The sequence below is a fragment of the Benincasa hispida genome, chromosome 12 (genome assembly GCF_027475165.1).
Source record: "Benincasa hispida cultivar pf3 chromosome 12, pf3_genome.v1.1, whole genome shotgun sequence".
In the NCBI taxonomy this organism is placed as follows: domain Eukaryota; kingdom Viridiplantae; phylum Streptophyta; class Magnoliopsida; order Cucurbitales; family Cucurbitaceae; genus Benincasa; species Benincasa hispida.
This window is the reverse complement of record NC_143489.1, coordinates 45,715,096-45,726,734: the sequence shown is the minus strand read 5'-3', so window position 1 is coordinate 45,726,734 and position 11,639 is coordinate 45,715,096. Positions and strand designations below refer to the sequence as shown.

Below are 11,639 nucleotides of genomic sequence, written 5' to 3'. Positions count from 1 at the left end.
TTTGATCAACTGCATGGGGAAAAAGTTCTTATCTTGATTAGACCCTTGAAAATAAAATGTAAAAATTACAAACAATTGATTAGACCCTTGAAACTTAATTAAATCACCATAACAAGTAATTTTTCTTCACTTTTGGGTTCATAAACTTTCCACCTGATTTTATTTTAGTATTTTATCTTCAACAATAATCTTTTCTTAAAAAATTTAAGAATTGACAACCATTTAAATCTTGATTATAACTATTTTTTTTTTTTTTTTATGTTTTGTTATTTTAAGAACTAAAGCTTACAATCACTGCTTCTTTGTAGTTTTCTTGCTTTTTCTTGTGTACTTTTTAAACATGTTATATTTGAAAGCTTAAAAAAAAAAAAAAAAAAAACTTTTAGAAATTTTGCTTGAATTTCAAATGTAAGAAATTAAAAACTTATTGGAAAGAAGCATAATTTTCAAAACTAGAAAATCAACAACATAATAATTATCGAAAGTGACCTTAATTCTTTATTTATCATTTTTAAAAATTAAACTTATGAATATGACTAAATTCATCCATCTATGAATTTCATTGTTTTGTCGACACTTTCTTAAAATGTTTTTAAAACTAAATGAAAAAATAGTTTTTATTATTGGAATGTCACAAAAGATTTCAATATTTTATTTCCTTAACAAAATATAAACCCATTATAAAAGAAAAAAAAAATGTGAGCACTCAAGACACAATTTACAAAAACCAAGAACTAAACGACATGGTTTCAATAGGTAAAATTGAAATTATATTATAGTTTTAAAAAATATTTAAGACAATGGTGTCCTTTTAAAAATATTTAGAAGAATATTTTAATTTTCTAATAATTACCTTTCCTCTTCTTTTCTCTCCTAATTTCCAATAATATTCATTCATGAATTGCATTTTCTCTCTTTCTTCTTTCCTTTTCTCTTTCCATCATCTCTCAATCTTTCTTTTTCTTTATTCCACCATTTCTCTTTTCATTTTCCTTCATTTTTTATCAAAATCAATTTAAATAACTATAAAACCCAAATATTATGGATCCATTGCCTTTTGATTATTATTTTTTTAAAATTTTAATTTCAATTTGATTTTATGATGCGAAGGAATAGAAATTGATATTACATACAAAAGAGTAAAAACAAAACTTATGTGGATAATTTCCACAATATGTAATAATAATATATTTTTCCCAAAAAAAAAAAAAAAAAAAAAAAAAGAAGAAGTGGAATTGATGAGAGAAAGGATAGATATAGATATGATCATAAGTACGCAGGCAGAAGGGTAGCAAAAAGACAGTGTTAATTGAATACGATAAGATGTATAATAAATAATAATAAGGAAAAAAAAAAGCCTAAAAAGTGAAAGGGAAAAAAAGAAAAGGAAAAATTGCATGCACGGGGCAGGAAAAAGTAGTTTAGAAGAAAGAGAAGAGAGAAGAGAGAAGAGAAGGTTAAGAGACAGAAATGGAAATGATGAGAGAGAGGAGGAGAGGCTGAAGCATGCACATAATTATGAATGAATAGAGTTAAACAACCAAACACACACTTGTCTCAAAATCTATCGTAGTATCTGTTTCTAGCTGCTCTCAAAAGAGCAAGCCAAAAAAAAAAAAAAAAATTAAAAACCAGAAGGAAGAGCTTTCAACTATCAAAAAACCCTAAAAACATTAATAAACATTCATTCCCAATTTCAAATCTATCATGGGTTCCACTCATCTCTTTTTAACTCGTTTAATTCTATGTCTAACTATAATTTGTCACGTGTCAAATTATTTATTCTTAATATTTTTTCAAATTTTTTGTAGTATATGATTGAAATAGAAGAATAAAAGATGGATGTGACCCAGAAAATGGATCCCTAAGTTGGGGTAAAAAAAACTCACCCATCATTTAGTTCACTAATTATTAAAGAGGTTTATTATCTTATTATTTCTATTAACTCACATTTCCCACCTCGTTATTCGCATCAACTCTCTCAATTACTCTCCTCCTATAATAATTACCAACTCAACTTAATTCAACTCTACGTGCCAAACGCCCTCTAAGTGACCCAACATGAGATGTTATATCTCTACATCCTATATCATCTTAGTATTTGGAAGCCTATTATCTTATCTTATCGACATTAATTGTTTGTGAGGCCCATTTTCGGAACATGTTTCATATTTCACCGTAATTTTTCTTCCGTGTATCGTATATCATCTTAGTGCTTGAACATACTCGATTGTTTATACTCGATAAGAACTCCTCAGACATTAGAACTCTTTACATCCTATATTATCTCATGAGCTCAAAGAGTTGGTGAATGAAATTTGAAAGTGATTAGGAGAGAAAAAGAAAGAAAATAGAAGGAAAAAGATGATGAAAGAGGAAATTAAGGGGTATTGTGGGAGGAGAGTGGTCCCTTGTGTTTGCTGACACAATGGGGTAAAGCTGAGTTTGAAAGTGTTACTAGTAGTGCTACTCCTACTTAGACTAACTCTCTCACTGACTGCCACTCTCAAAAACCCCTCTTTTTCTCTTTCTCTTTTTTCTCTGTAATTGCAAACCTATCAACAGTACAATCTGTCACTCATCTGAACTAATGTCAGCATCTTGTCTCTGCCTACCTATCTGCACTCACTGAATTCACTTGACCACCTTCATCTCTTCATCAAAAAACCCCTTTCTTTAATTTCTTTTTTATTAATTCATATTAATACAACCTTAGCTTGGATTTCATTTTACTGTTTGTCTTCATCTTCTCCCACTTTTCTCCCTCTCCCTCTCTCTCTCACTCTGCCCTCTCTCTCTACAACTCTCTTCAATTACAGAAATAATATTTGTTTATTCACAACTACACTGACACTATCATTTTTTTGTATTTTACTATATAAATTTATGTGTACTCCTTCCATAATATTTAGTAGTGAGTGTGTTTTTTTAGGGGGATAAAAAAGGTTCAACTCAAACATGCATGTATATATGTACATGAAAGATTCTAGGACATGAGATAATAGCTGTAATTTTAACCAATTTTGGATATGATTTGAAGGAGTCAAGAAAAAACAAACTTTTTCCCTTTTTTTTTTTTTTTTTTTTTTTTTTCTCTTTGTGTGGGAACTTGATGGAAATTTAATTTATTTCAAAAAAGCCTTGCATTAATGTATATAAGAAATATTTTTATTCGGAAAATGCATGCAAATTAAGTTGATTTATTGAGATCTTTATCTGGCAAGATTTTAACACTTGAACTCTAGTTAAAAATTCTATCTTTTTTTAGTTTTTAAAATTTAGACTTTGTATTCTAAAAATATTAGTAAAAATTACAACAAATATAGAAACTTGTAGATACTTGAGGGTTAAGTTAAATTTTCAAAAATCAAAAATAAAAAACTAAGACCCATTTAGTAATTATTTTGTTTTTTGTTTTTGATTTTTGAAAATTAAGCTTATTTTCTTGTTACCATGTTTTTACATCCTTCTTAAGTTAAAAGAGTTGAATTCTTATCCAAAATTCAAAAATAAAAGTTACTTTTTTTTAGTTTTCAAAATTTGGCTTGATTTCAAAACCTCTCCTAAAATGTAATCGACAAAATATGAAAAACCAAATGATTATAAAAAGGCTTAAATGACTACCCTGTTAATTTCTACTTTTTTAAAGAAAGAAAAACACAAAATTAAGAGATATAGTAGTGGTAGATAATCTTAATTAATTAACAGTTAGGGACAAAACAAAATAGTAAGTTAATTTAAGAAGTTCAAGAAGGGGAAAAAAAAAGTTAATGATAAATAGACCAGCCTTGAGGTCCATTTACATGTTGATGATCTGTGTCATCATGATCATCCCAATCATCATCATCTTCAACCTCACAAAGTTGAACAGTGTGAGGTGCATGGCCATCTCCAAAGGCTCTAACATGGTCTTTAAGAGATCTTTTATGTTTAAAATCAGAGCCACAAATACAAAACCAAAGCTTTCCACAGTTCTTCTCATGTGTCCTCCAATCCCCTCTTACAGCAAATGGCTTCCCACATTTCCTACAACTGAAAGGCTTTGCCCCATGCTTTCTCTTGTAATGGGTTTGAAGAGTCCTGAAATCCTTCAATGGCCTTGACCTTGGATGCTCTATGTTGTTCTTGCACCCTTCTGCACAGCAATAGCATGGAAGCCTAAGCATTGACGAAGCTGGCTTTGATCCTCTTAATGATTCTGGCCCTTTTCTGTACTCTGATCCATGACCCCACATGTGCATCTGTTTCAATTTTTTCGTAACCTAATTTTTACTCTCAAGATGAACTCAGTGTTGTTCTTAAAAATATATATATATACATATATCAAATTGGAACACTGGGTTTTTTAATTTTGAAATAAGAATAGGTAGCAGGTAATAATTAAGTGCAATCTAGGCTACATGCATCTTTTTTTCTTTTATAAACAATTCATTTTCTATCACATTACAAATTACGCACCCAATTGTATGTGTAAGTTTGTGGGTAATTTAATATTATATAGTTTTTGACATTAATTGGTGAAATAAAAAGGAAAAAGGAAGAAAGAACCTGCATGTTGTTGTATCTGTTGAAGGTTTTAGTGCAGACAGAGCAGGAGAACTGGGTGGGACCAACGAGGATTTGGGCAGGCGTAGGGATCCAGTAGTGGGCGGCGTCAAGGGGGCGGACGGCGGGGGTGGAGGAGGAGGAGAGGGCGGGTGGAGGGCCAATGTGCATGGCGACGGTGACGGCGACGGCTGCATTTTGGTGATTAGGGTTTTGAAGAGAAGATTGGTGTTGTTTTGAAGAGAAAGAATGGCGTTGGCCTGGTGGGGAAAGGGAAAGGAAAATTGATTCTTCTCCTTCTTCATCACCTTCCAAACAAGCGCTTTCACTTGATGATATGCAACTCAACTTCCAACTTTGCTGCATCTCTTCTCTTTGAAATGATTATAATTAAGAACCTACGAGAGAGAAATTGGGAGAGAGAAAGAGATAGAGTAGATAGGTGGGGAGGGGAGGGAAAAAAGAAGCAATAAATAAACAATTTGGTGGGTTGTTTGTGCCACAATGCTTAGACTACACCACATTGTTTTCTAACTAGGTTTCTTTTTACTTATATATCATTTTTTAAATCAGGCAAGGAGAGTATAATTAAAAGTTTAATTGCTTAAACTAAATGTATCAAGGTCAAATTTCTACCATTTTATAAATTTATGGCACAATTTTAACAATGGTAAAAACTTGTAAGTTCAATTTCTATCATTAGATGTTTGAAGTCCAATTTTTTGAGAATCCAATTTTAACAATTATATAAATATGAGATCTAAGTTTTACCAACAAAAAGTTTAAGAGTGTAATTGCAAATATCACCATACTTCATGGGTTGTTTTACGTAACCATATCTTCATATCTTGATCAAGATTTCTCTTATTTAAATATGATATCGGTTCATTCATGTATACCTATTCCTAAATATTGATGTAATTGAGAATTGTGCTTTAAAGTGAATTTAAACCTAAGAAAAAGTAGTTTTAACCCTTAGAAAGATGTGAAACGTAAAAGGTTTAAATGTTAAAAGAGTGTTGAACTCAAAAGAAAAATGAAGGAAAATGAAGAGAGAGTAGTGCACGTGGTGAGGTGGAAATTGATATATGTTGAGGTTAAGGTGAAGAATGGGAATGGGAGGAGGACGGAGTAGACAATTAAGCGGCAAAAGAGGAGTAGTTGTGGGCCAAATCCAATGCCTAGTATGGCGTGTACTACACACACCCTATTCTTTTTACATTTCCACTCTCTTTTAATTTTCTCTCTCATTAATCCAAAATCACTTCTTCTAACCTTAACATGGATAATTGTTTTAAATAGTAAAATCGTTAAATATATCTTCAAGTATATCATTCATTACCTATCAATGATAGATTGCGATAGTGATAGATGTCTATTGCGATCTATCACTGATAGATAGTTACATTTTACTATATTTATAAAAGATAATTGCAATCAGTAGCATTTTTATGAATAATAACCAAATGTATAACATCATTTAAAATAAATTACAAATATAGACAAGTCTATCAACAATAGACTTCTATTGTTGATAGACTCTTACCAGTGATATGGTCACTCCTACCAATTAGGGGTGTTCATGGGTTGGGTTGGGTTGAAAGACTTTTTAGACCCAACTCAATTGTTCAGGTTATAAATTTCTTCAACTCAAATAACTCTTATTAAAAAATGAACCCAACCCAACCCAACCATGAAATATTTGGATTGGGTTGATTCGGGTTAATCGGGCCATTTGTTAAAAAAAAATTCTAAAAAGAAATATAACATAAATATGTAAAAAAAAAAAAAATTAATTAATTATTTTCATATATTGAATTAAGATTAACATTTGAATTTTAAATTAAATAGTGAAAATTTTCTTTCTAAAATGTAAAGAAACTACTTTTAAGAGTTGTTGAAGAATAAATTATTTAAAAAAATATTAAAATTAAATAAAAGTAAAATCAATATATGTATAAATAATTGTGTTATAAGTAATAAAAACAATAGAGGTAATAATAAATTAGGGTTGGTTTGGATTATATTAGATGAACCCTTGAACCAATTCAACCCATAAAATTTTTATTTATTTAAACTCAATCCAATCCAAGTGAGTTAATAACCCAACTCAAACCGCGCGGGTTGGGTTGATCGGTTTTTTCGGGTCATCGGGTTTTTTGAACATTCCTACTACCAATAATATGATCTATCACCGATTGACTCTTTAAATTTGGTCATACTTATAATTTTTTTACATTATGTAAATCTGCTAATACTTTGGATCTAATATCTATATTTGCAACAGTTTCATTTATAAATAAATTGACTAATTTTTCTTTATTTGAAAACAATTGGATTACTATATAATTTTCAATTTATAAAGTGATAATTATGAGTGAAAGAGAGAGTAAAAAAGAGGAGATGGATGGTAAACTAAACTGTAGAATAGAAGGCGTGGGTCACTCTCTCCCACTTTTGTTATTAAAAGAGATGCTGATAATGGCAGTGATGGAGATGGTAAATTTTCTTCTTTTCTATGGGACACTGTTTGTAACTTCAGATCACCATTTGTTTTGATTCAGAAAGATGCTACAAATTTTGTAGCCTTCTTTAGGATAAGGAAGGAAAGGCAAAATTTTGTGTCTAATTCTTCCTGTTTTCTTTTTTAAAAAAATCATATATATATATTTATTATTTATTATATTTTTTTTATGTGTGTGCTCATTACTTTTTTATAGGTAATGCTTTTACTAATTCTAGAAATTATTATTTTATTTTCCTTTTGGGTCACCGTTAGGTGGTATCGTCATTCATCTAGAGCTCACATGCACTGAGATTTAACTTTATTTGACTTTAATTAATATGCCATTGTACAAACTATACAGATTTGCAGATTTTGATACCCATGAGATGAGATCGTTCTTTCAAAAACAAACAAAATCTATTCTTTTTTCTTTTCTTTTCTTTCTTTGGATGACTACAAAGATTATTTCAATTTTTGGGGTAAAGTTCAACTTTAGACTTTGGTAAAGATTCAAAATTTTACGAAAAGTAAACTCTAATAAATCAATGCTCAAAATTAAGTCACAGCAAATCAAGGCATAAGATTTATTATTCAATAAAGTATAAAAATCACTAATTTTAACAACAAAATTCAGCCTAATATATCTTCTTTGTCTTGTCAAAACTCACTCATTTTAACTCTATACATGTATATATAATCAACCCTAATATCTTCTTTGTCTAAAACTCAAAGTTCATATCAAATTTTTATTTCCTAAACTATTGTCACTATGTAAAAATATTTTTTTGGAAAAAGTTCTAGAGAAGGGGTTTTCTGTTTTTTTTTTTCAATAAAAGAATAAGAAAAAAACCGCTTCAAAATACTGATGGATCTAAAGCAGAAAATCCTCCCACCAAACATTATAACGATATTCCCTCATTGTCCATTTAACTAAGTGGTCTAGTACCTGGTTTTGAAAATGCCTTGTATGTTTGAACTGGCACATAATTCTATTTTTATTAACCTCTAAAATTTTCACTATCAAAGATCGAACATTAGTCAAATTGATCTCTTGACCTATCAATAAACGCATCGATGATAAACTACTATATTCTACCATGATGAAGTCCAGAGCTTCAGAGGGAAGAGCCTTCAAAAGTCTAACAAAAGTAATTTTTCAATTTAAACATAGTTGAATAAAAAAAAAAAAAAAAAAAAAAAACTTTACCATTCCAAAAGCTAGCCCATAGCTTGACCTTTCACCCATAATGGTCGAACTCAAAGTTATTAAATAAATTACTAAAATTACAGCTTGGACCAACTTAAATATAAATTTGATAAAACTAAAAGTTTGAGATAAAAATGTATAATAATAATAAAAAAAAAAAAGAAATTAAATAACTCATGAGAAGTCTTTTAGCTTCCATTTATTTGTATCCCAATACATCAAAATAAGATAATAATAACCAACGGCTATGTTGAATAATATTATATAAACTACGAAAAAAAAGAGAGAGAGAGAGAGAGAGAGAGAATCATATCATATAAATGTATTTTTGGTGAAAGAAGCCCTATTATAAAAATGTATTTTTTAGACGTAGATTAAATTAAATTTTTTATGAAATATCAAAATTAAAATTTCAACCTAAAATTAAATATAATGTAACAGCTAATAATAAAAGGCCAATCTTCTCTACATTGATTAGAAAATAAATGTTAGTACATTTTGTTTTAAATTTTATATTAAATTTATTTCATTTAATAAAATTCTGATAAAATTATGGGGTAAAAGGAGAAATAACATCACGAAATTATTTCAGGGTTTCTACTCCAACTAAAACAAATTATCATCATACGAAGAAATAATTTTTGACAGATTAAGATAAATGTAATGGGAAAATTATCCACCGCAAGGAAGATGTAATTTCATGATGCCAAAAACCTCAGAACAGAGCCATAGTAGGTTGTACCCAAGTTTCATGCTTCCCTTTTTCTATTTCTAAAATAAATATATTATTTTAATTATTTTTAAAAAATAAAAAAATTTGAGACATGCCAATTTTTAATAGGGTGTAGCTGGGGTTGCACGAGAGATTGGTGCAATCAGGTTGCACCTAAGTTTTTTTCTTCGAAAAATCTCCAAATACGCGCCAAAATAAGATCTCACGATGATTTTCTTATGTGTCAGCATTGGTGCCAGAAAACACCCCTTAGGAGAGCTTCTCCTGATGCCAAAAACAATATCGTCAGAATAAAGATAATTTGTCGACGTCCTATAGTGTACAATCGGGAGAAGAACTATCCAACTTTGGATTTGTGTTGTTGGTTGTTATTGATTATCCTGACTTTTTTTTTTTTGTTTTTTAATCAGGATAAATCGTGGAAATCGTGTAATGAACATGAGACCCAGGCATCGAGAGAGAGTCAGTTTGCGATGATTATAATAACCATCTATAGTTGTAAGCCGCTTATATCTTGCGATTATATAGGTTAAATCACAAGAAGATTTTTTAGTTGTCATTTTATTTGACGATTGTCTTTTATAACCTAATATTTTGACACAAATTTAATAATCAAAACAACCAGAATTTTCTGCATAACATTCAAAGCAACCAAATTTGTTCTTTGCATGAGAGTAGATAATATTTACATACAGAGTAGCTATGGATATATAAATAAAATTACAAAAATGTTTCATGAAATTGTCGTATATATCACCGTTGACATAATCTTAAGCTTGTAACTCAAAAATTAAAGCACGTTTAAAGCATCAAAATTAACTAAAATTTTATTAAATTGAGCAATTAGCACTATTATTATTCAAGTTATCGATGATTTCTTAAAATTATCCAAAAACTCAATTAAGTGATAAATATGAAACCTTAACCCAACATTCAAAACTAATCTACATCATCAACTTTAACCCATCTCATAAAAAACTTGAACATAAGTTGAAGTTATTCAAACTTCATCAACAAACTAATCTTAAATACTATATTTTAACTTATTTAAACTTTATAAACTAAAATTGAAACTCATCCCCCATTCTAACTTCCATGTACAAATTAAACTGAACTAATTAAACTTATTCGTTCCATATACAAAAGCAATTCTATCTTTTACAAACCAAGACAAATTACAAGATTCTCGCACCCACTCTACCCCTTAACAAAAACAAATCTTAATTCAAACTTAATTAACACCAATGAATATAGCAATTTCCTACAACTTCATGAATTCTAAAAACATCAACAAAACAATCACTCCACACCCACCTCTACACAAACTAATCTTAAAACACAATATTTATTTAACTTATATTCAAACTTCATAAACGTTATACTAACAAATGTTGAACAAAACAATCATTTCATAAGCATAACAATTACTTAAACTTAACAAAATACTAAAACCTATACCCACCCCCCACTCTAGCTTCCATGAATAGAACATATTATACCAAAACTTAACTGATTCAAACAATTACAAATCAAACCAAATTACAAGGTTGCCATATATTTCATAAAACAATATAGACAAGTGCTATATAATTGCAAGATAGTCATGTCTATCATTGATGTATATCTGTAACTTATATATACATATAAGGGTGGCATCTATTAGTAATTTATCATATTTTTTTAATTTTTTTTTATTATAATATTAAGTTATCACTTATTTGCTATTTTCAATATTTTAAAATATACTGATGATAGATCAAATGAACATGCAAAGCAACTGCTAGAAGATAGAGAAAAGGATCCAATATCATAGATATATCATTTTTAATCCTATTGTGATCTGATATATTGTGGATAGAATTAATAGATTTAAGCACTAACTTTTTTTTTTTTTTGAACAAGGGACATAAGGAAAAATGGAACAATAAGTGTAACAAGGTATATCAATTAGGTTGATATAACCATAGCACCTTCATCATGCCCCATATCTAAAGTCGACGCATTCTAAAAGAGATAAGTACATGAGTTTGATGGGATTGGATCCCGCAAAAGAAGCATACGGATGCTTTTGTTTTGATTTTGGGAAGATAAAATTACATAAAGTTAAAAATTAAAATACACATGCTGTGATTACAGTAAAGTATACAATTGGCTTGAAGAACATGTTACCTTTGAGGAATTGTTCTTCAATCTTCTTTAAAAATCCTTCTTCTTTCTCAACAAATAGATCTCATAAACAGTGACACCTCTGAAAGGACTTTCCTACTATTCTCTGGCAAGAATCGGCTTGTAGGAGCTTCTTTTGAAATAGAGAGGGAATTTATTTTTCCAGTGAACTTCTTCTATGTAATTTGAGAATGTGAGAGAACTTGACAGATAGAGAAGGGGAAATTTTCATTTTTCACATAAAAATTGCTACAGTCCCCTATATTGCAAACATTCTGTAAATTAAAGAAGAGAGAGGGAGTAACTCCCCACTCTCCATAACATCCCCACTCCCCTACATTAGTTAATTTATTTAGCTTAATATATAATTGAATAAAATATAATTAAATTAAATTAATTATTTATTTTAATTAAATATATATATACATATTATATATATTTTAGAATAGGTAATATTATTATACAACAACAACGAGAACCCA

The 11,639-nt window shown here is 29.3% G+C and overlaps 1 protein-coding gene across 2 annotated transcripts; it reads right to left on the bottom strand.

The window, feature by feature from the left end:
* Nucleotides 1–3,675: 3,675 nt before the first annotated feature.
* Nucleotides 3,676–5,076, bottom strand: LOC120068276 (zinc finger protein WIP6-like). Of its 2 annotated transcripts, none has more exons than XM_090308549.1 (2): nt 4,549–5,076; nt 3,676–4,262 (listed from the first exon to the last, which is right to left on the bottom strand). In XM_090308549.1, the coding sequence occupies exons 1-2, from the start codon at nt 4,909–4,911 to the stop codon at nt 3,768–3,770; spliced, it is 858 nt and encodes a 285-aa protein (XP_090164675.1). In that variant the 5' UTR covers nt 4,912–5,076; the 3' UTR covers nt 3,676–3,767. The 2 variants fall into 2 exon arrangements, with proteins under 2 accessions (XP_090164675.1, XP_038875923.1); XM_039019995.2 differs by having other exon boundaries at nt 3,676–4,241; nt 4,549–5,074.
* Between the last annotated feature and the right edge of the window lie 6,563 nt (nt 5,077–11,639).